The sequence below is a fragment of the Tinamus guttatus genome, unplaced genomic scaffold (assembly GCF_059628265.1).
Source record: "Tinamus guttatus ecotype Peru unplaced genomic scaffold, ASM5962826v1 Tinamus_guttatus_pri_ptg000083l, whole genome shotgun sequence".
Classification (NCBI taxonomy): Eukaryota; Metazoa; Chordata; class Aves; order Tinamiformes; family Tinamidae; genus Tinamus; species Tinamus guttatus.
Genome location: NW_028288617.1, coordinates 816,019 through 842,038, shown reverse-complemented (window position 1 = coordinate 842,038; position 26,020 = coordinate 816,019). Strand labels below are relative to the sequence as shown.

General features: G+C 36.3%; 1 protein-coding gene across 4 annotated transcripts in view; it reads left to right on the top strand.

The window, feature by feature from the left end:
- GLRA2 (glycine receptor alpha 2) overlaps positions 1-26,020 on the top strand; it is a 120,977-nt gene that overhangs the window by 32,806 nt on the left and 62,151 nt on the right. For 3 of the 4 annotated variants that reach the window (XM_088520210.1, XM_010215785.2, XM_010215783.2), the window contains exons 5-7: positions 7,109-7,191; positions 8,540-8,677; positions 10,773-10,987. In XM_088520210.1, the coding sequence (XP_088376336.1) occupies positions 7,109-7,191; positions 8,540-8,677; positions 10,773-10,987 (436 nt within the window). The remainder of the gene's footprint in view (positions 1-7,108; positions 7,192-8,539; positions 8,678-10,772; positions 10,988-26,020) is intronic. The other variant, XM_088520209.1, reaches the window with a different exon arrangement.

The window sequence follows — 26,020 nt, the reverse complement described above, 5'->3', positions numbered from 1 at the left end:
CACTTAAATTTCTCTCATTCCTTCTCAATCTACAAATGCAGACTCAAAATATAACTCTGGGTTTCCAACGCACCTACTTTCATGTTGGGTCTGAAGTATTTGCTTTGCATAACAAATAATAAAACCTACTAAATAAGTAATAAAACCTAATACAGCTGCTTTGTTATGCTAATAGTACAGGTCTTATAAAAGCTTCATTGATCATCCTGCTTAAAGAGAGAATGTTTTACGTTTTAACAACACAAAATGACTTTACAAAGAATTTAAGGCAAAGTGAGGATTTGAACATTATACCTGAAGATATACTGCCTCATTACTTCCCATCAGGCCATGCACCTCTCTAGCTCACAAGCGCCCTGGCGGCGAGGTAAATACAAAGAAAACCAAAGAGCTATTTAAAGAACGATGCTGCCAAGAGAGCAACTGGGTGTAAACTGATCATGAAAAAGTTTAAACTGCAAATTATAAACTTTCTAACCATTAGCAACTTGAATTCCTGGAACAATATTCAACAGAAGCAATGGGCAGGGGGGTGGGTATCATTAGGTACCAGTAAATGAACCTTGATCATTTTTGAGAGGGATTAGTTGATGTGGCTGGGTGTCTAGATGTCATGAATACATTTGATGGACCAAGATATCACTTCTCTAGCCCTATATTTCTGTATTTCAAATATAAAGTAAGGCTTTGTTCTAAGTAGAAAGGTGGGAAAAGCTGGTGGAGTCCGATTTGTATATATAAAGTTGTTCTTGGCTGACAGGATCAAACAATAATGGTAGGCATTTAGCTTTGGATGTCTGTGCCAATGGGAAAGTTGCCTATTGCTGACTGTATGGAAGCCATACACACATCTGTGTACCTGGTCTCCTTATGGATAACCATAACATCTGTCCTTCATTGATAATGATCAATCACCTGTGCATGGGAGAGGTATAAGGTTAGATATGAAAAGATGCAGACATGGGAGACATTTCTAAATGAATAGCATAAAAAGAGCATGTTTTCCTGGAACATGCTTTCAGGAATGGAGGTATCTTGCCAATTGCATTACAATATGCAATATGCTTGGAGCAAAGACATCACCTTGCCAGAAGGAAAGCAACACCATACCAAATATTCACCAGTGAAAAGTAGGAAATCTAAGATAAAAATTAACAAAGAAAAAAGGGGAGCTGAAATATTGTTCTTCATGGAAATGAAACAGGTGGTTATGTAATTTTACTGTTACATGAAATCATACTTGAATTTAATTTCATAGATTTGCTTGAGCAATAATTGGAAAATCATGTGCTGGCATTGTGTATCTACAGACAATGACTGCATTACAATGAGATGTTTCTTGTAATGAGAAATCCACCACGCTGTTCTGTGCCAGTTCCTGATTTTTAAGCAGTACATGAACCAAAGCAAAGCACTGAAGGGAGAGAGAACACACTCATAAACTGAAATACATGAAACTCCAGCCTTCATTTTGCCTTATACCATAGCAGAGAACGTGCCATATCATCTGTAAGCTTGACTTCAGCCATTTCCATCTGACAAAAACAAAGCTGCATACATGACAATTATCAGAGAGGAATTCAAGGACTTCTAAAAAATAAGGGAAAAGCAGACTGTTTGACTGTTCCACTTAACAGGACAAAAGCTGTAGCCTGTGAAAATTACCAGAAATGACATTCAAAATGATGAGTCAGATCCCTGAAAAAATAATGATGTGGACTAAGAAATGAAAGGCCTTTAAAGAAGAATGTCATTGGTATTTCTTTTTCTTTTTTTTTCCCTTCTGATATATGAACAATGTTTATGCCCTTCATTCAGGCACAGATCACCCAGCAGGGGAGTGGGCTGGGAAGAATATAAGGAGATGACTTTTTCGGTGGCATCAGTCTGAATGGCATTTGCTCCTGTGCCACACGATGCTGTCATAGTTGCTGTGCAGCTCCATCTCCCCTGCCATTTAACGGGCAATACTTTCTGCTTGTGCTTGGGTAATACTTTTACGTTATTTCAGGGGCCGTGCAAGAATGAGACATTTAATAGCCTAAAAAAGAATGCTAAGAATTTCTTTGAAGCCTCATCATCAGCTTGGAACTTTAAGAAAGACACCAGAAATGAAATGAAATTAATGGTAATATCTTGAAAGCTGGCAATACTGAAAAAAAAAATCTACTTGTCTCAGCAGGCCCAATATTGTGGGGTTTGCACACATACAAAAGTTTTTATAAAAATGGAAGGCAGCCAATGTTAACTGTGACCATGTATTAGTTTTGTTCTATTATTTGCAGTATAAAATTCTGAATTGTAATGTCCTGGTAGCTAAGCTGCAGATGGGAGAAGTTTAAAAGAATGATGAAGTAAGAATAGAAACTGCTATTTCTGATACCATGCCCACTCATGGTGAGGCTAATGAGTGTTAGCAGCTTATAAATATGAACTATAGACTAAAATGTTTAATGTTTGCTACAGATTAAGTAATACTACAAATCCTAGTTAAAATTAGATATTCTCTTACATTAAAAAAAAAAAAAACACAAAACTTAGATTTTGCAATATGTAAACTCAGTTCCTTAAGGGTTTAATCTAGTACTAGGAGTACTTCATTTCAATTTTGTGCTGTTGAACAAGTAGGCTTCATGTTTAATACCCTGATATGTTTTTCTAGAGTTGTGGGAATATAAAAGAAAGTAATACCAACATCTGGAGCTTCAATATAATGGTGACGAGAATTTGCATTTAAAATCTTTAAGAGAAAGTAAGAGCCTTGAGATGATTCTGTTTACAATATTTTACTCTCTTTTCCTGTATTAAAGAACCTTCACTTTTGTCCCTCTTGTGTTCTTTTCTCTATTACATGTTCTACAATGGACTTGCTCGCATGTCTTGATCCTCAAAAGAGAGGTAGAAGGTGGTATTTGGCAGGAATAAAAAGAGAGGGCAACAGGAAAGGGAGAAGGAGGAGAGGACTGAAGATAGACCAGGAGGCAAAGGAAAGAGTCAGGACTGAAGTCAGGACTTCCCTGCGGTGCACACCTGTGAGATCCCTTGGAGTGCACACCGCTGCCCCTGCCTTTCCTGGCATTTCCTGGAAGAGGAAACTGCTACCTCTGCTATTTTTAGGGTCAAGGTAGCGCTTGTGCTGTTGCCTCCTGCTGGCCCTTCCAAGGCCCACCCTGCTTCCTTATGGAAAAACACTGCAAAACCAAGTGTTCAGGATTACCAGCAGGAGGGTTTTTTGATGAGGTGTCTTTTATCTCCTTTTTTGTATTTGTGCGGATATACTCAGACAGTTTTTCCCTCTTCCCCTCACAGGAAGTGTCATCCTGGGGTCTGTAACAAAAATCTGCAGGACTTCTGCCTCCCTGGCTGCAGAAGTGAGAAGTACAGATCTTTGAATAATGATGATGGTGGGACTCCCAGGAACTGGACAGAAACACAGGATATTGAGCTAGGGTGGGGAGAGAGATGGGCCCTACAGTGGGAGCCTGAATGACTTTTACAAGGGCATCCTGATGAAGCTAAGGGATAAAAGAGGGGGTCTTGAAAGAAATGCCATCTGAAGAAGTTCCACCATGGCCCATTGCACTTTGAGGACATTTAAATGTTCAGCAGGTGCAGACCAGAAGGATTTTCCTAGTGTGTGAATGGAACCTAGTCCAAAGTTCAATATAGACAATGCTGCCCTGGGGTATTTGGCTTGGACCCCTGCCTCTAACCCTCTAAGGCAGCATTTTCGCATTTTATTGATTATAACTCTTTTTTTGGGGGGGGGTGGGGAGGAAGGGATGGTCACAGTGATGGCTCATTCTTCATTTCTTGTTTTCTGCATGTAATAATTTACATTATTCCAGGGCCTAACTGGCCCTTGACTGTAGGCTGGGAAAGAGAGCAGGAAAGGAGACAAGAGGGCTACTCTGCCTCTCTTCCAAAGCTGCCTGCTGGCCCTGGCATCGTGCCTGGTGTGCCAGGGGAAGCTGGAGTCATGACTCCCTTCTTTTTCCTCTTGACTGTAGTCTGCTCACCTGGAAAATAGACAGTGTCCAGCCTCAGAGCTAGCTGTGCAACCTGAGCCTTGCTAATAGTGGCAAAAGGATGTTCAGGTAACTGACGACAAAATAAAGTCCATTGTCCCTTCTTTAGATTTCATTCAGATTGTTCATAAAATTATTCACAACAAAAACAGAAAAGCACTATTTTATGGTGCTATGTTACCAAATATTTCAAATGCATAAACATATCTTAAAAATAAGTAATAAGCAGTTCTGTAGCAGCAGCATCTTTTTTTAATTGACAATTATTTATTCATGCACTTTGTACCAAATTTTCAGAAATCTTGAATTTGCCAAGTAAGTCTGAGGCAGTTCATTTTATGAAACCTTTTCTGTCAGTGGCACTGCTATTATAGGTGGTGTAGTAGCTACATTTGTAGTTAGGGCTGCCTCACACTTTCTAATACTGACCCTGTTTACTTATTAATGTGAATGTACAAGCAGTAACATGGCACCTGGCTTTGGAAACATTTGCAGGATCACTGTTTTACTGAAAAAGAGTCAACTGCTATAAATTGATCCATCACCATGGACTTCACTGCAGATTTTTCAGACTTCAGCAGCTTAACATTTAGTCTGTAATAATCTTGTTGAAAATCAATGGATCTACTTGGTCAGAAGCATGATGCTAGGCAGTAAGTGTTGAGTTCAACACTTGCATTACTCTTAGTAAAATTGGATTGCAGAAGCAAAGATGTCAGGTGTGAATAACTACTCTACTGAGATGAAAAACTGACAGAAGTAAAACTCAAAGCTCGTGCTGTCTGGAGCCGGCCTCATCAGCACAATGAGGAGAAATGATTTTCCATTTTTCCAGGTGAGCAGAGAATAATTTAGTCTTTCTGAAAGACATTGTTAGGGAGAGAAAGAAGATGTTCTTTGCTCATCCCCAGAAACAAGCTAACGTATCTTTCTAGCAGTCAGTGGAGATGGATCAATTTATCCTTAGGAGGTTTTAAAGCTGTACTTGGATGTATTTGTTTTCTCATGAGTTTACTAAGAGACTAAGAAAAACAGAGCCCCATTCCCATTAAGTCTGTGTATGTAGTCAACTCCCAGCTTCTTTCAGGGCTTTGGGGAGGAGAAAGGGATGAAGGAGAGAAGAACAAAGACCATGCCTGTGAAATCTGAGTGGTGGGTAGACCATGCCTACCTCTATGAACATGAGCAAATGACTTATTTTTGCAGTCTTTTTGAATATCATTTGCATAAAGTCATGTTTGAAATGAACTTAGAACATCTAACCCATACTTAGAAGATGACTGAAAAGAAGGAGGAGAGCTTGGTATATCAACATTTCAGGAGAAAGACAAGCAGTCTTTTGTTAATACTGGGGATTAGCAACTAAAATAGCTCAGCCTTTAATCCAGGAAATTACCTAGGAAAATGAGACTAGTTAACATTTGTAGAGCACTTAAAATATTTAGAAGAGCAATGAGCAGATTTGCAAAGGTATTTATGTGTCTACTAGGTATACTTTTTCTTTAGGTGACTAATGTTTTTTAAAATGCTTAGGCTATTTGCTCTCAAAGGTTAAATGGGAGACAGATATCATGGAGGATTTAACTAACTAACTAACTAACCAAGCCCATGAGGTCTGAGAAGACTGCTAGGTGCTTTTCTTCATCTCAGTGCACTTCACTGACACTGACAACCAGTCTCTAATTTCCTGATATTGTCATCTTGTAACCTGAAGCTTCTGTCAAGAGGAAAAGAATGTGGCATTCTCTCTGCAGCAAATGAGTAGGCAAAAGCACAGAGTTGGTGAATGTGATTTTTGATCAATCTGAGACCATTCTGGTTACCTAAAAATCATGTTCTTTTCATTACAGTGATTTGATTGCAGGGCAGGACTAGAAGTCCCATTCAGTGCTTCACAAAAAAAATCAGAGGGTAAAGAAATAGACTCAAAGAGCTTGAATCACCCTTATGTGCTGAGAAACACCAGCGTCATAAGGAGCACAAAGCGCAAAGCACTAAAGGACACAAAGCTTAATGAAATATTTCTCCATATATATCATATTTGTCCGTGGAACAATGTATTTTCTGGGTTACTAGATGGCCCATGGATTCACTGAAATAATTAAAAATATATTTTTCAGTGTATCATATTAAAGTTTAAACACACCTTCAAATCAAAGAATCTAATTTTCATCCATGACCGTAAATGGACACAGAGATTTTTGTTTTTATATGTTCAGTGCATCAGCTTTTTTTTCTTATGCTGAAAATAATCTCAAATAATAAACATACTCATTTTATATAACTTAAAAGAACATCTTGATGCTTATTCTGTTGGTCAAAGCAGCTAAGTGTTTGTAATTACATCATCCCACAGTCTTAGTTTGTCAAGATTATTTCTTTTCTCCACATGGAAAAAAAAAAGAAAGAAAAAGAACCCAGCAAAGAATAAATCTTGAAAGAAATTTCTATAAAGTATGAAATTGTGAACAGAACTAAAAAAAAGAGAAATTTTTAAAATATTTTGATCCTGGTTTATCTGATGCCTGAAAAAATTAAAAGACAAATTAAGTTTGTATGATAATAGTCCTTTACTTTTATTTTCATCTGTCTGCACTCTTCTAGGATTTACTGTTTTTTTTTTCTTTCTTAAATACTAAAAAATAAGAATAAAGATCAAAAATGAACTCATTCATAACAAAAATGCTATCTGTTAAAAAAAAAGGCCTTAATGGTTGTATTTCCTTCCTTTGCTTTTCCTAAAATTATGTGTCCTAAAGTTATTTTAGCGTTTGTATTGTTTGGGATTGCTGTTATACCTAAAACATTCATGGGTTTTTTAATGGGAGAGCATTTCATGCTATTTTGCTGTTTGTCTTCTCCGTCTCTCTTCTGATCAGCCATGCACCCACGGAGCAGCTGGTTTGCTTACTCCTTTTGTCTTTGAAGGATCTTACCCCATGCAGCTAAGAGGGGATGCGGAGTCAAACTTCTGAGCCTCTCAGATTTGACTGTGATTCTTTAAACTTTAAATATGAAGCTGTGTATAAAAACTGTATATTTCTAACAATAGCACTTTTTTTTTCCCCCTCCATTTTTAGGCTTACTTTAACCTTATCCTGTCCCATGGACTTGAAGAATTTTCCTATGGATGTACAGACATGTACAATGCAGCTAGAGAGCTGTGAGTGTCCATTTGCTTTACCTAGCCAAGAACAAATATTATTATAATTTTGGGGGAGTTAGATAGTGTCTACATTGTTTTATTTGTGTGGTGAGACTTAGTATGAATATTTGGTAATGGAAAGTCACGGAGGAGTAGTGTTTTTAACTATCCATCACCTTATCATGCCAGGCCTTCCTCTTTGTGCTGTCCCATTTCGCTCCCCTCTCCCTCTTCCATGGAGCATTACATCTCCCACCAGCATCGCTTTTTTCCTGTCGTAACTATATCAATGCTGTACTGGCGAAAGTAAATCTCAGGAAAGTAAGAACAACGAGTATGCAATTAGGGATTAGCTATGCCACATCAAGATATGCTATGAGCCTTTAAAAACGCAAGCCACAAACTCAGTGAAAGACAGGGCCTTTTGGCTTTATCTATGGTAGTAGTCTAAGCACAGCCAAGGCACGGGCTTGGGTATTGGCACCGTGCTCTTAACCATGTAATTGTTAGTGCACTCCTTGGCAGTCTGGGCTTGCACCAAGTCACAGTCAGACAAAACCCAGGCTTAGCTCAGACAATAACATAAGCTTCAAATCATTCCCAATAGGCAGGACATACCATACCACTTGTTTTTTGTTTGTTTGTTTGTCTGTTTTATTTTGTTTTGGTAGGAGAAAGGTGAAGGGGGGGGGATTGTTTGGGTTTTTTTCCTTTTTTGTGGGAGGAAGGAAGAATGGGTTTAGCTACATGAATGTGAGCTGCTGGTTACCACTTGCCTCTGTGGCCGGATGATGCGTCACAGTCTCTTTAATTTACTCATAAAGATGCAGCCGTTGCAGCAAAAAAGAAAATGCTTGTTGGCTTTGGTGAGACAAATCCTCTGTATTTCTGCTTCTTAGCTCTCAACAGCAGACTCACAGGTCTACAAAAGCTGGTTTCCTTTTAGGCAAGGATCCGGCATTGTGCAGTCTGGAAATCCTCATTTTGTCTGAGCCTATCAAATACTTTATGAAAGAATGATGAAAAGAAAGGAAAACACAGGCTGATACATACATGGAGTGAAATGCCGTTTCAGTTGCAAACAGCATTTTTTATGGACTAGCAAAATTAATTTTTAGAAACAGAGACAGTATTTCAGAAAACAATTGTGTTAAGTATTTGTTTCTCTCACAATATAGGAATAGCACAGTAATAGTAACTAGAAAGGAATAGCAATAGCATAGTTGCTAGTTGGATGGTTTAAGGATATAACTGAGGTAACATTTATTGTGGCAAGAGATGTATTTCTTAAGCTTGCTAAAATATTTTTCATATTTTACAGTCCCCTAACCAACTAAAAAAACTCTGATTTTTTTTTTAATCCTAGTTGGCTATACTATGAATGATCTGATATTTGAGTGGCTAAGTGATGGCCCTGTGCAAGTTGCAGAAGGTTTAACCTTGCCCCAGTTTATTCTGAAGGAAGATAAAGAACTGGGTTATTGCACAAAACATTACAACACTGGTGAGCATTATTCTAATTTTTCTATTAATAATTTCACCTAACAGGATCTGCAAATACTATGGATGATATGAAAGCAAAGTATTTTGAAATTAAAAATTGTTTTTTGAAAAAAATGAGGAAAAAAAGAATAGATTCTCTATTTTTTCTTACTTTTTTAGATTTTTCTTGTTTCCAAACATCCTTTAATTTAATTTTAAAATATTCTAATTGATTTTAAAATGCAAAATTGAAAAAAAACTTCCTTAAAATGAAACATTTTTATCAAACTAAATGTTTTTCTTAACTATCGATTCATCAGTTTTAAAATACTGACTTTTCAGAACCTCATGTATTACTTCAAGATTGCAAAGTGCTGATGAGAAAAAATACCCAATTTTTGTCAGTTTTTATGGTTATCTAATTTGTGAGATGTATTATTTGAAAATACATTGCTTTCATTGATGATTTGAAGAGTTTATAAATATAAAATGTTGAGAAATGAAATGTTTGCTTAAGAATGTATTATTTATCCCTTTTTTGCTATTTAAAAAGTCAAACTGTCTTTTCTATCTTTAGCTTTACAGAACAGAGAGAGCAATTCTAAAATATGGATTTAGCTGCTTCGATTCTGTTTAATACAGGCAGCGTTTAGATGTTTTTATGAACGGTTTGCTGGGTGCTTCCTGAGATTAAACATAATCTTCTCATCTAAAATAGCTTTTTCATCATTTCAGCATAAGAGCCAATCTGGTTGCATTAACTACATTTGTTTCATTTGTGGAATAACATAACATGAGAGATTCTGCCTTGGTCAAAACTGAGGCACAATCATTTTTTATGAGAAGATTTAAAAAAAAATTATAAATATTGTTTCTCATTTTGGGGCCCAAATTGCCATGGAAGCAGAAGTTTGGGATGCTCTGCTGTGCAAAGGGGAATTTCCATGACTTCCCATCTTTTCTCCCACTCAAAGGCAATAATGAAGAGTGAATTCCAATAGCCAGAGACACACTTGTAATTTGGCCAATGATAGAAAGTTTAGCCATTTGCAGCTTGTCGTTTAGCTGAACATGATTATTCAGTTCTTCACCCCAGCCTCCTTGCCAGACTGCCTCTGTGTTGTCCTTTGTGCCAACGCTTGCTCTTGTCTGACCCTGCTATTCAACGTTCCAAATTAGCAGAAAAGTATGCATTTATCACAAAAAGGGGCAAAAACCTAATTTCACCTGCAGAGGATGAACAAGGGACAATGCACATGGCCAACAAATACAGAAGTCTGACTTCTCTGAAACAATTAGCTTGACCTCACAGGTATGAGTTAAGGTACACAGGTTAGTCTGCCTTGAGTGAGGTCCTGCAGAGTACATAGCCACAGTCAGATGCACAGTAATTTGGTGAGCAGTACAAAGTGACTGGATTGGTATCTGATGAGCTGTTGCAGCTTAGGATGCTGCAACACCCACTGCATGCCTAGCTCAAGTGTCAGGAGAGCTTAAACTTCTGTGCTCCTCTACGCCCATTGAGTAGCTATTTATTGTCTAAAAAATCACTTAACTTACACAAGAGATTTTTGTGGATTTGTTGGAGCCAAATTCTTGGCAAAACTCAAAGTAAGCTTTGAGCTGATACTGCTGGAAAAAGTAATCCATGGACACAGGCAAATGACATGATCAGAATCAAACAGGGTGTAATCTACTGTAGGACCATAAGACCAATGTTTTACAGCTTGTGTATATAATTACGTGTTTGTTTAATCTTATGCAACTAAAAGAGTAGAATGTTTTCACCTTTTAATACTAGCTATTGTATATGACTAATGTAAAATCTTATTAAATTTTGAGAAAAAGTATTTTCTGGAGGTGAAACAACTGTGCTACTATTCATTTTCTCAACTAATTTGAAGAACTGGGCACCTTAAGGGTTGTTTAAAGATTTCTGTGGGAATGTTGTGTGGTCATCTCTCAAGCTAGAATGCAACAAAGTGATGACTCATATCTGTATAGCCAGGACTTGTTTTTACTGCTGGGTTAGAAAAGAGGCCAGGCAGCTAACTTTTGTTCAGGAAATAAGATAAAAATGTGCAAAAAGCATTTATGAAAGTAATTTCATGTTCTAGGAAAGTTTACATGCATTGAAGTCAAGTTTCATTTGGAACGTCAGATGGGATACTATTTAATCCAGATGTACATTCCTAGCCTGCTGATTGTCATTTTGTCCTGGGTTTCTTTCTGGATCAACATGGATGCTGCTCCAGCTAGAGTCGCACTGGGTATCACTACAGTTTTGACAATGACCACTCAAAGTTCAGGATCCAGAGCTTCCCTCCCAAAAGTAAGGAAATCTTTTTATATCACTGGTTTCTTATTACCAAGAAATATTTGGACTGCTTTTGATGTTTCTGAAAGAACTGAGTAGATATACATCTGACAAGAACACCTGAGAAAGTGGTATCAGTGTGATGTTAAATTGTTGCAAAACCCTTGTTTTTGAGGTGAGGAGGCTTTGTGGAGTGGCCTGAGGGTGCAAAGTTATGGATTTAGTACTAGTTTGGACACTTATGCTTCAGAATTTTAGAAACCATAATTTCTAAAGTGTTCATGTTCCTGACCGGATTTCTTAAAGCAACTTCATGAAAATAAGGTTTTAAACTCATTGGGACCTTTGTAAACTATATGTGTCTTTTCTGGATGGTTAGACTACAAAATATTTTGGCACAGATATTGCACTTACTACACTTATTTTGCTGAATATATGTGTGTGTGTGTATATGTATGTATATATAGTGTCTATCTATTTATATAAACGCACGAGTGAAATGTATCGCTGGAGAAACTTTCAGTGACATACTGAGTGCCAATGACTTTCTCTACTTCACATCAAAATTAGTGTGCATTCTCATTCGAGTGTAGTCCCCAATCCTCCATCGTGTCTACCCGCATATGGCACCTCTCTTGAATTTTGTGTGCTTTTTTAAACATGGACCAGCTACCTTACGGGGGGTCACAGACTGCAGACTGCATTGTTTCCTTGGGTTGACAGCTCTTCTCAGCAGGGGCACAAACTTAATGATTCTTCTGGTAGCATTCCAAAACATATCCATATTTTCATGTGCATGCACAAGTTTTTTACAATTTCCTAGAGAAGACTTCAGAAGCAGATCAGTACTTTATAGTGTAAGGGATCATGAGGTATGTTCCTCCTCTTTGCAGAAGATCCCAGCATCGCAAGGGCCAGGATCACAAAACTTTGCTAGCAACAGTGAAATCACAAATACTGTGCGTTTGTATAGATTAGGGTCCATTCCAGAAAGCACTCTGTATTTTATTCTACAGTATCACACTTGGTTTCAATCTAAACACTTTTATTTTTTTCAAATGGAGCATAAGAAGTAGGGTATCTTAGAAAAACTGAACCGACTGTGTTACTCTTCTGTTGGTAAATGACGCTTTAAAATTGGGTGAATACAACCATTGGTTCTGCTCCACTTGTTCACTTCTAGATGTATATGCATGCAAAATGCAAAGATAAACATCCTTTGCATATTAATTCAGAATTTCAAATACAAAATTTCTTAACATTGTTGCAGACAATTCAGTCAGCATTGCTAGCTGAACACTCTGAAGATAAAGTTAAGTTAGAGACAATTTTGACAAGGAGCGTACTGGCTCTCTAGGTAGCAAGTTACCAAAGCTAACAAAGACTGCATCTAATGGTGCAACATGGTTCCATGCTGATAAATACCAAGTTTGTTCCAAATTAATTGGCTTGAAGATTAAAGGATAAAATAGTGCGGATTTATACCCACATTTCCAACAGGGCCAACATACCCTGCCAAGACATCCTGCAGTGTTGAAGTGCCTAAAATGCTAACACTTCCTCAGAAAGAAAATTCATTATATGCCTTTGATTCATCTGAAACATTTCTCCTCTTTCTGTTCTACCTTGTGGGAATATAGAAGCATTTGCTGGACAAGTTTCTGGGTGTGTATTGAGTAGAAGAATTGGGAAGATCCAGAATATGCTGACTGTGGCAATTTGGTTTCTGGATAAATTATTCTCCAGCCCTCAAATAGAGTAGCTAGATCTCTGGAGATTCTAGAGGACAGTGTTACTCTGGCCCTGTTCCATCCAAAGCCCTGGGCTCCTTTGCCAGAAGACTGGCACTAAGATTTCACTGGTGGCCACCAACAGAACTAGAGAAAACGGACGGAAACTGAAGCATCAAAAGTTCCACAGGAACTTAAGGAACAAATTCTTAACAGTGAGGGTAACAACCTCTGGAACAGGCTGCCCAGAGAGGTTGTGGAGTCTCCTTCTCTGGAGATCTTCAAAACCCACTTGGACGCAGTCCTGTGCCACGTGCTCTAGGTGACCCTGCGTGTGCAGTGGCGTTGGACTAGATGATCTCTAGAGGTCCCTTCCAACCTTGAGCATTCTATGATTCTATGATTCTATGACTAAGGAAATATATCTCACCAAAGAATCCAACACACATTTCAGGTTACTCATGTCTGTTACAGCTCCACTCTGTGAATTCAGATGAGTTGTTCTATACAGCTGTAGTCTCTGTACATAAGAATTAGTCTTCACTGGGACTTAGAAAGTGCCATAGATGACCTAAAAATGTGTTTCTTAGAAGATGCTAGCATATCTATCAGCTAACTCCTGTCTTAGATGACTCAAGTACCTGAAGAAACATGGATTGATCTGAACCACAGTACTTCAGAGTTCATTCTATGTGCACATGTAACTATAAAACCGTGTTTGCAAACATGTTTCCCATTACCAGTGAGACATCATATAAGAAAAAGAAACAAGCTTTTGTTGCTCTTGAAGGTGCGTAAGTATTTCAAAACCCCATGTACAACTTAATATGTAAATTACATTTCTTAATAAATCTGTGCAGCTGAAATACATTTAGAAAAACAAATTTGAAAAGAATTGAATTAAATCAGTGTTAGAGCTGAACTTCCCAAAGGGCTCTTTAAAAGTAATGTTTTTCAAAATCCTGTCTATATATTGCCAAGATACAGGAAGTTAGGCTGTCAATAAAATATCCATTTTAAAAATTGCTCCAAGCGTGAATATCTAACAGAATAAGAGAAGACAGATACATTATTTTTGCAACAGCCCTGAAAGAACAGATGCAACCTTAATGTGTAAAAACACCCTAGATCTCAATACAATAGTTGTATTTGTTTGTCCATCCTCTTTATTAAATTGTGCTTTCCCTCATTGTGCCCTATTCTTATTAATACACATTTAAAGAACTTTACCTTTACTTAACTCACTCATTATTATTGTTGCTAGTTCTTGTTTTTCTCTATTTTATTAAAGCTTGTCACAAAAAAAGTATTTAGTATTAAAACTTGACAATTTAGCTAAAAAAGGCTAAGAAGAAAATGCACTTAGATTCATAGGCAAGGTTTTTCAGACACTTTCCAAATTATTATCTAAATGATGAGAAAATGCTACTGTTCAGAAGTAGTTATGCATACATTGTTCTCAACTCAATTGTTCTTCTCCATATTAATAAGTAATATTAAATTCGATGCACACTTTTTTCATAATGGTCGGGCATGGCAACCCAGACTTTAGGTATTCAGCTACTGAAAATTAAGCATGAGCCTGAGGCTGCCAGCAAGGCAAGGCAAGAGGGAAAAAGAGAAGAGAAGGGAAAAAAAAGAAATTAATTCCAGCTGAGCCTTCTAAAAAGCTGCTTCCAAACAAAATATAATTACTTTTTATTATTATTATTATTATTATTACTTCTGTGAAATTATTGTCTTTAGAGTGTATTGAAATGCTGGGTAACAATTTAAGGTTAAATTCTGATATGAGTAGCACAGTATTAAAGACATCAATGGCATTTTCTTATACAAAGTTGAGTTTTGGTCACAGAAAGTAGCTATAAATCATGGCAGACTTTCCCATGCGAGATCCTAACAAAGCTGCTGTTCTAGGAAGCAAAAGCTTCAGTGCCTGTTTTTAGAATGCAGACATAATCTATTTCTCTACAGTTTGGCAAAATTAGAGAAATACTAAGCCTTGCTTCCTTCATGGAGGTAAAATAACGATTTTCTACATAGGGAATAACAGCAGAGAAATACTGTGCCTTTTTGGTTGGTGACAAAGTAATGTTGTGTTTGTACCAGAAGACTGGCAAAGGATGCTGTGGCTGTATGTCACCTTTACCGTCCATGGATCTGTTATAGAGTTAAAGATAACTCATCCAAAAAGCTGAAGTAGAATAACTCTTTCCCTCCACTTTGGCTAATCCATTTCTGGGGTTGCCAGGAATGGCAGTCTATAATAGCCGAATTCATAGGATCAGTTCCCCTTCATACACCATCACTCATATAATCTTGTACATATTTGATACTCTATATCCAGGTTCTTCTGGAAACATTATTTGCACTTGGAAATTTGGCTAGATGGATGTCTGTCCACCCAGCTAGACCAGTAGCTCTTGCTGATTATCCAGCTGAACAGAAATCCTGTACGTGACCAGGTTAATCAGCTTGACCACATGTCCACACTGAGACTGCCAGAAAAAAATGAACTTTGTGAGTCTTGTGTAGGAGCCCAGGAGCAACCTTGCATCTTGAGTAGGCTGAACTTCATCTGTGCAAAAGACTCTATAGCATGCAAATCATGCATCTGATGTAACCTAGCACTGCAGGAGATACCTGAATTCATGCAATATGTGATGTGTGCTTAGATCCAATGCCTTTTGGAAGACAAAACACTACACAAGCATGACAGTTTCTATTCCTCAGCAGATTAACTGAGAAGCTTCTGGGCATTATGACAGACATAGAATAGGCTGCTACATGGTTTATGTTTCTGGCCTTGTATGGGCTGGGAGAGTAAAGAGGAATTTATCAAGGTACAATAACGCAGAAATGTCAAGAAATGATAGAAAACATCTTTTGAGTACGGATTTACTAGTCTCTTACTAATATATTCATATTGGCTTCCCTTTAGTTGAGACAATAGAATCAAAAGTTTTAAAGTGCTTTAGGCAGTGGTATTTAAAAGAATAATGAGTTCTCTGCTGTGATAGTAACTGGGCATAATTCAGGTTACTTTCTTCTTAAAACATACATATAAACTAAACCTGAACAACAACAGTCCAAGAAAGTGAATTACTTTTCAAGCCATAAAGCAAACTATTTGAGGGTAGTTTAAGTCAAGTAAATGATAGCAATTGTATTTTACACAGCTGTATAGCATTCATATTGTGTTACTTTCATGCATAGTGCTCAGTGAATGCAATTTCCTTCCCCAGGGAGAACTCTGAACTGAAAAAGTCTCATTCAAAACTCACTGAAACCACTGGGATACTTCCATTCATTTCATTGTGCTTCAGATCACTAAATCCAGTACTAAATGTAATAAAAGTACCACATTCTAATAGATGTGGAGGCTTGCAAAACTAAAGTCAATGTAATATATACCCGTTGACAGTAAATTAAAGTTTTTGCATGTGATCTTCATCCACAGCATCTTTTTTGGACCGCTTTTCAAGATTCCTGGACTTCTGACAGGCCAGATTGAGAAGTAACCTGTCTTTCTTTTGAGTACAAAAGTTATCAAATAAAGAAATTATAAGAAACCAGCACAGCTTTTATTTTAAACTCAGATTAAAATGAAGTCATAATAAAAAAAAAATGGAGATGAGAAGAAATAAAAATAAAGAAAAAAAGGAATAGATACTGTTCTTACAGATCCTACTATTCTGTGTTGATTTGTTTTCATACAAAGTGGAGCACCTAAGTTTATAATTTACTCTTTTATGTAACAAAGTCATGTACTCCAAAGCATTTTTGGCATACATTTCAATACATTTGGTGCAGCAATATTATAAAAAAAATAAAATTACTTAGAATGGAAGCAATTTTGGGAGAAGATTAATTTTAGTTTTAGTGTCTGAGAGAGAAATATAGGATACAGAGCAATTCAACTATTATGAGATATATTGGATGGTACTTGGCTTACATGGATGTATGAACACTTGATACACTGTTTAAATGATTAGGCCAGCTCCGTTCTTATTACTTATTTATCGTGAAGACCTTATGAACCTAAAACCCTACCGTGATTAAATGTTTGATTTATTCTACATGTCTATTGGTTCTGATGGGCCAACCTCTTACAGGCTTCCACTTCTTAAAATTTTGGTAAGGGGTCTTGAATCTTGAGAGGATCTCAAAAAACATGCCAATTTCTTGACTGTAATTAAAAATGAACTTGCAGTTCAAACCCTTAGGAAGTCAAGCTGCATCATCAGCTAATCAAAAAGACATACTCTTCAGTCATGTGCACACATGGAAATGTTTTAACAGTCATTGGTTTTGTTTATTTGCAGTCCTTTTATACATCCTTTTTATCCCCTTCCATTATAAATTTGATGTATAATTCATATAATAACATATTCCTTCTTTTACTCACCTTGGGATAATTATTAGCTCAGGGAAACCTGCTTTAGCTGGGTCCTCTTTTTATGTGCTTGCTATGCTACATACAACTAATCAACTAAATTTGATGTCCATTCTTATATTCCATACAGTATTTGAAATTTGATGCGTAAATTTGTTCTACACTATTCAATAAAGGAAATTCGGTTGACTGAAGCTATCTTTTACATCAAAAGTGTTTCAAAGTAAAACAAGGGTCACAAAAAGCAGAGTGTGTATTTGCACACTGTGACTTATTGAAGTAATTACTTCAGTATAAACTGTCACTAAATATAAAGTTCTCTGTGCAAAATGTAAAGTCCTACAAAACACTACAAAATTAACTTCCAAGAAGCCATTTGTAAACCTCTGCTTATAACTCATCGATTTAAAAAAGTGTTTTCTTATTCTGCTTTACAGCTTCTCCAGTTGTCATTTTATTATTCTCATATCTTCTCCCTCTATTTATGTCTTCTCACCCATGCTTTCCAGGCAAACTATGTATGTGTCTGTGAGCAAAAAGTGCTTGAGTGGAAGATCTGGTACAAAGTGGTGTAAAAGACAGAGTTCCTAGCCATTTCAGGTGCCAATAGCACTGTACCCATGTTGATACCAGCTTAACAAGACAGTCTAGAGCTTCATGAAGTCTATGTGTTGCTCAGATACTTCTCTGCTTCTTCCTTGTGCATCAGCTGATCTTGTAAAAGATGCTTTCCCTTCCCACAAATCTTGCTCTCTTGAGATCTAAAAATATACTTACACAACTAGTCTATGCACTTACAACTTCACTGGGAGAAGTATTTCAATTAAAGTTATGTTGGACTAGCTTTGGCGTGGTTATATATGCTGTGATCATGTATCCATTATGGTAGAAATGTGTTTTTTCTTCTGTTCCACTAGCCTTTGCAGTTCTGCAAAAGCGAAGATTTGGGATAGAAGACAAGAACGGAGGATCCATGCTTGCAAGAACAGTAGGAGGAAGGAAGTCACAGATGTTATAAAGCATACTTAAATGTGTTCTTAGAAATGGCCATATTATTATTTGCTGCAGAGATGAGGTGTCCCAGTGAACCATTTGAAGTGGTCCTGAAGTGGTTATGTACGGATTCCCATGAATTTCACAGTGCCCTTTGTTCTGTGCAAAACTGACCAGAGAGATCTGAGTGTATAAGGATTAATACATTAGGTTCTATAACATATTTTGCCATATGAATATCAAAACAAAAAGTCTGAGTAAAACATTTTTTTTCAACTCTACTAATTTAAACTTTATATCTTACTTTTCTGTATAGCGAAGACACCGATATTTATTGTACTATAAAAATACAAGTTACTGCCATGCAAGACAGCTAAAAATACACAGTAAGATGTGTTCGAATACCACTGGGATGTAGTCTGAGTACTCCTGGTACTTCCTCTGAAGGTTTTATAACACAGTCATTTGGGAAGGCTGGCATTCAGAGGAGCCTATTTCAAGCATCAGTTAAGACATGAAGTTATTGCACGCACCAGTGTGCTGGCTGTTTCGTAAGCCTGGCATGGTCCTGGGGTTCTCTGGCTGTGTCTGTGAAGCCTCCAGGATGTTCTGGTGGCTTTTAGCGGCTCTCAGAGGAGCATGCAGTGCCACTCTTTCACACACATAAGCACCGCGAATCTGCTCTGAAGTAACAGCATACACTGTTGTGCTCATTCATTTCAAATAATTTCAAGCCTTGACTGTATTAGATCAACTAACAGTATTACTTATGAATATGTCCTGTGAATATTTCATTGGAAATAATGTTGATGGAGTCTACATCAGCCCCCTAGAGTGCAAGAACACATTCATTTGTGTGCACCTTAAGGATATTGCAGTCCAGACTGAACTTAGTCACATCTACATGTTGGTGTAAGAAAGACAGCTGGTCCATTGTCATCTTACTCCCCTAACTCCTTACTCTTGGAGTTATAATGTAACTGCATGGATTCCTCTGCTTGAACAAAAGGTCTTTGTTTTTTCCCTTATGAAAATATTTCTACTTGGAAAAATAATATTTTTTTTCATATATATTTGTGTTTAGAAAGATTGATCCCTTACATCCACAAACCACCACTAATAGCCCGCAACAAAAAGAAAATAGAGAGGGAGAGGCTATTTACTTTTTTTTTAATGGGTACATGAAACAGACTTCTGCAGGAGGAGGAATGAGATGACTCAGTGTCTTTTGATCTATAATGACTGAGGTATGACATAAATAAAACTTGAATTTGCCACTAGTGGGTATACTATCTTTTGTTTCAGTAATGTTAGGTTTTGCAATAAATAATTATAAACTGAGTTTTGACAAGAAAACAATTCATTTTTGAGGCATGGAATTATAATCATGCACTCTAGAATGGTTCATTGTTCTCAGACAGTGAAGTTAAGACCATAGATAGAATAATCTCTTCTCCTCTTTATTTCTTATTTCTAGAAACTTAGAGATAATTGCAATATTTTGCCACAAAGCAAAGCGGCCTAAATACCTTGGTAAGGCTTGAGGGAAACTTACTTAAATAATAAATCACAACAGAATATATACCTTATGAAAAAAAAGACTACTGAGGAATAACAAACATTCCTCTGTACATGTGTTTATACAAAAGGTAGTAGTATGGATTTGTATAAAATTAGAAATAAGGATGCTTTTGTAGTGGGAGAATGTATCAATACTTATCTCCTACATTAGAAACTGTTTCTATCAATAGATTGTCTATTGAGACACTTTAAAGCATTGTTTAAAATATCTTATTGATATTAACAATTGCATATCATGTCTTTTGTGCAGAGATGTGCTTTTCGATGTATGCTTAATGGCAATCAAAACTCTTTATTGAAATATTTATACTAAGATATGATGAACAGGACTAATTTGAAATTTATCTCTAGATGAGAGGCATGGATGCCTATACATTTATAGGGCATGATCAGCTGGCAAAACATGTCTTATTTTTTCAATAAACTATTCAGATGTTTACAGACAGCAGTGAGAATAACACTTTGCTGACTTTACCATTCTATGCTTGAGCCTGTTCTGTTCATCAAAGGTGGATTAAAATCAATTTAAAGTTGCATGGAATCGAAGAATAAAGGAAAAATTAAGGAACTAATGCAGCCCTAATATCAGAATTATGATAAAAATTCTTAGAGCTGGACAGCGTGTTCTGTTGCTTTTTGACATCTGAACAAACAAAGTGCTTGCTTATTTTTTTAAGGGAGCTGTAGTTATCTGACAGGATCTATTTTATGAGTGTTTGGCTGGCTGTGTTTTGCTGTCTGCTGAATCTTCCAGCCAAAACAGTATCTGCTTAGAAGGAAAACAAAGTCCTGTCATTGGAAATGAGTTCAGTTAAAACAGATGTTAAGATATCACCACAATTGTTGGGCTCACCACAGTGAAGGATGACGGGGTTATGCCAAGAAAATGGAGTTACGCATATATCTATCCTTGGATATGAAACCAAACATAATTTTCTGCTTCTCTGAGTGAAAATGGCTAAAATGGTAATCTAGGAATTAATGAGGTCTTTATTTTATATGTTATCTTTTCTCTATCTGTCCCATCTAATTTCATTCTCAACTGGTTGTGACTTATTTATAATTTTTTAGTGATGACATAGCATTGAATTTAGAACTGGATAATCTCATCTTTTTTGGTAAATGAGAAACAAGTGTATTTTTCTTGTTGTTGTTAAATTTCCAATGCTTAGGTAGAAGGAGAATAGACATTATTTTACTGAAGTTGGAAGTGTTATGTGCCAACTACACTGTCATGTGCAGATATAGCTGCTTATCTTTTGTTATACTGACCAGAAGAAGAGATATGTTTACAACAAGCCAGAAAACTGTATACTATATATGCTTTTCAGGCAAGATTTGAGCCCTGGCAAATGATTTCATGGTAAATTGTTAAATGGTAAAACTCTCTGAGTGAGTGTAGCTACAAGAGTTGATTAGTTTCTCCACATTAATGAGATTTCAGTAAAAGCTTTTCCCAAACTGAAAGTCTTATCTAATTAAAAGGCTGTGGATTGCTTAGATATGGATAATTCACTTTATGACAAGTTCATTTGGTCAGTTCCTATCATGTTTTTTGCAATTAGACTGGCTTCCTCCAGCACGGCTTCCCTCTTAGTTAAAAAAGGGCAGCCTAAGTAGCAGCTGTTGGATTCAAAAGTATCTTAACTTGCTCTACTGTCTGTGAAAGAGTCTTTTAACATGAGCGCTTGCCAGTGGTTGCCAACATTCTCATCATGATTTGTTGATAATTCACTCTTTTGAAAAATTAAGATGTTGTAACAACTGAAAAATCACCCCGCAAAATGAAAATGTATTCTCAGTCATTTGAGAACAAATAAGTAGATGTTCCTAAATCCTCTTTGTCTGTGTAGTACACATTGTATTATGTCTGTGCTCTAGCAGTTATATAAATTTTAGAAGCGATCAGTCTTTTTTTTTTTAAGAATTGTGTTTTTTGCAAAAAAATATGTTCAGTTCCTGAACATTATGTTCCATTATGTTTCATAATGTTCTATTTCAACATTGGAAGAAAGTTCACAAACCATCTCTTGTTTTCTAAACACTTTTTAACTTCTCTGAGACATCTTTTCTTACCTTTGAAACTGTCTCATTATGCAGAAATAATAAGTTTTATCAATGTAAAAATATGGTGAAAGATTGAAAGAAGAATGGAAATAATATAAACAGTTAACTGTCTTTAAAAGGATCAGGTTTGTGATCTGTGACTTTTTTACTTTTTTTCTTTATTCTAAATCAGAAGACATTTTTAGAAAAGTCAAAAATCTCTAGGGAAGGGGAAACACCACATTGAAGTCAGATCTAATGTGTGCTAAGATCCTGGTAGACACTTTTCAACTTCAAATAATATTAAGAGTTCAGAAGCAAACTGCTTTAATTACAACCTTACTTCAACCATGGGAGCAAACTTGGGAACTGAAGTATTCTCAGAAAAAAAGATCAAATTGCCTCATAATGTGCTCCATCCATGCCTGTTCTAGCCAGGATATTAAGTTACTACTCATCAGAGCATAGTTTAATCAGGTATTTTTATTCTGGTGTGGCTTAGTACTTCTGCAAGTCATGAATCCTTTTATCTAGGGCTACAAGGGACATCATTATTCTTAGGATCCAATTGTTGTTACAGTTAGATTCCATAAAACCTTGCTTGTTTTAAGTATGTCTCAAAGAAAGGTGCTCAGTCTTCGCTTTGGAAGTTCAATATCTACTCACTTGGGCTCTTAATAAAAAACACTTCTTAGAGACTGAGAACTCTCTGACTTCGGCTTCCAGACATGTTTTCTTGCTATGCATTTCTCTTCTTGACCAGAAAGACTTTTTAAACTGAATGTTTTTTTCTCATCCAGAAAATTCTATGATGAAATCAAGTACCTTTTGATTCTTTTTTTTAAATAGATTGAACTTCTGTCTCTTACTGTTGGATGTTTTCTTTAGTCCTCAAGCCTGTACCTTCTTCATTGTGTCAACAACAATTTTAAATGTAGCAACCACAATTAGACTACTGTGGAATCTCTTAACATAGCTTTCTTCCTCCTCCTCCTCTCTGATCTGTTTATAGACTCGATGATTATGTTCACCTTCTACACACAACTTTGCATAATTCATGCTCAGTTGTCAGTCCTCTTTTGAAGATCATTACTGTGCAAGATAAAGTCACCCTTCTCACAGATGTGGCCTGCTCTTTGCTTTCAACTCTTTCACCTAATACTGAACCATTTTCAAAAGCAACTTGTTTGAATGTGCCCAGTAATCATGATTATACTATTCCCGTCATTATTTATAATTCTACTCCTTTTTTATCCATACTTTTCTTCATTTTTCCAAAACTTCTTGTTTATGTTGATTGCTGTTGACATCACTTCTACCTTTCTTGTTTTATAAGTGTTTTAATTTTTAGTTTTTTTTAGTAATAATGGCAAATTCATCTCTTTCTCAAATGTTATGAAAGATAGTTGGAAAACAGATTTATCTTTTTTTGTTTTTTGTTTGTTTTTTTTTTGTGTGTGTGTGTTTTTTGACCTGATGTTATAAAAGTCCTTTAACTCATGCATGGTTGTAATATACCTAATGTTAGTAAGACAATTCTTGTAGTGGTTCATATGTATTCCATGTAAACTAGGCCCTGTTACTGCTTTATGGAAACCGAACTGATTGTAAATGATTAATTCTCAATGGGAGAACACTAACAAAAATGTTATAGCAAGAAAAAGCATGACAGCATAAACAAGGACAAAAAAAGGGGAGAGTTTGAAAGCTTCCATTACTTTTCTTGACATATGTGGAATAAGAAGGTTCATTGGAGATTAAATTGAAATCAAAATGGAAAAGTTAGTAAAATCGAGTATTAAACTCCAAGGAATATAAGACAGAAATTTGAACAATGGTCATTTATGTCCATTTACTAGCTAAATAACATTAGATATAGTGCAACTGGGAGAAAAATTATGGCATAAGAGTCTTCCAGGTCTCCGGCCAGACTAACAGTGGATTGTTTATGTTTATGGGTCAGGTGAAATAAGAATTCATAAGAAGTCAAGTGTTTGTAACATCAAATATGAACAATTTGGATTAAGACAGACTATCTCAAAGAGAAGTTATGAGTTTCATTAATTATGAGATGGTAGAGTGCCAGTAACAGCATTAGCCCAAGAGTAGAAAAAAAAATTAATAGTGATACATATGCATTGAAAAAAATCATATGTAGGTTTGTGTGAAGAATAGAAAGCTGTGGTTTCTAATTTCATATTGAGAAAAGAGTAAAATAAAAAATTGTATATCTACTGTATTTGCATTAGTAAAATTTTCCAAAGAAAGCCCAAACAAATCCTTTTACTCAGACTAATGACGGCTACTTCATTGTATGCATCTGTATTTCACAACCAATTTCAAAACAAAAAGAAGACGATGGACTTGTAAGCTGGCAGTGAGACCAGTGTGTCAAAACTTAGGCAGATGAAAGGCAATTTAGACTGCCTTTCCTAATCAGTATGAAATACACCATTAAATTCTTCTAAAGCCCAGACAGGTACATTAGATCACAGAATCACAGAATCTCAGAATGGTTAAGGTTGATCGGTCAGATGTGCTGCTTTTGGCAAATACTCCTCTTTCGGTTGACTGCAAAGGAAGCCAGGGTAGTCAATCTGAAAGTCAGGTGTCTAAAGTTATGTTAGGCAAGCTTCATCACAAACATACAATGTGAAAAATAGAAAAATGTGCATAATGCAAATTTTCAAACTTCAAACTTTCAAAAAATTTTCAAACAAAAAATACAATACTCAGACTACCAAGCTCTATTTTTTCAGAAAAGTGGTTATAAAAAAAAATATCTTGTCTGCACCTGCTATGTGTGTGTGATTAAGGTCAAACCTGCTGTATTTAGAAAAAGAAATACATTTTTTGCTCTGCTTCTTTTTCATGAGCTGAGACAACACAACTTAGACTCAAATGAACTGTGGATGAGGTGGTACCCAAACCATTATTTCGTTACAATGTTTAACATCCGTTAAAGACAAGTAGGTTGCAGGCAACAACTTCAAGATGTTCAGATCCAGCAGGGCTACCCACAGTGCATAATTCAGTTTACAGTACCATTTTTACAGGCAAAGAACCGCATGATCACAAGCACTCAGTTTGACGCTTGAAGCTGTAAATTAGAAAAGAAAATTGAATGCATACAAACTAGAAATAATTGAAAGAGCAGACATGTAACTTCACAGTGTGTTGAAAAAGTCAATTCTCAGAATAAATTGGCACATGGCTTTGTGTGTTCTTGGAGGAAACCGGTGAGAAGTGCAGTTACTATTTAGTCATTTCTCCTATGCAAGCATTTCTTGATAGAATTTCAAGCATTTCTAGCATTTCAAGAATGGATCGGATCACCTAAACCTACCCAATCCTCCTGGCCATACTGCATACTGACTGGAGCCAATACCCGGTTTCTTATGCGAGTGAAATGCCCTTTTTATTGTTCTGTTTATGCATAGGTTTAATACACAGAGCTTTTATATTATTCCTCTTACTTATGAGGCTCTGGGTTGCATTTATTTATGCAGTGAGTTTTCAGGCTTTGTTGGGAGGTGTCATTGTATTTCTGCATGTTTCAAGGAAGGAGAGGTAAAATGCAGGGCCTATATTAGTCTCAGAATAAAGAGGTTCTGAAGAGCAACACTTCAATCTAGGCTATACTGTCAGAGCTACCTATGCTACCTACTCATGAAGGTCAAATTTTACTTGCTTTTTGTAAAAGTGCATTTAGACTACAATGTGTGCACAAGCTTGAAAGTGGGTCTCAGAATCTCATATAAAATATCTGAGACCTAAGCTTTAACGTGCCCAATAGTCTACATGGAAGAATTTTCAACTTTAACAGCAAAGAAAAAGCTGAGCTTGCCTGGGTAAACTCTCCGGTATTACCAGATTCGTTGATCTCTTATACGCATGGAACAAGCACACAGCATGCAACTGAGACCTATTTTATGGAGAAAAGGCCAAATCTTCAGATCCTGTAAGCTAACACAAATGCTGTAGCTAATATATCAGCTGGAGAGCTAGCTTGAGGACTTTGTTTTTTGATGGGAAAAATACATATGTATTTTACTACAACCATATTCTTAAGAAAAGTATCATCTTTTAAAATAAATGATAGGATATTATTCTTCAGGATTTTCTTCAAAATTAAAATATTCAAGCAAAGTTTGAAATGCTTTGATTTGGATACACTGTTGCAATGATTCAGATTAAAATTGGAAAGTAGGAAATAAGTTATGTTATAGTTTCCTTTCTTCTATGCCTTTCCCTGACACTTCAGATGCCTTATTGTCTCCTATAATACACTTAACTCCTTCT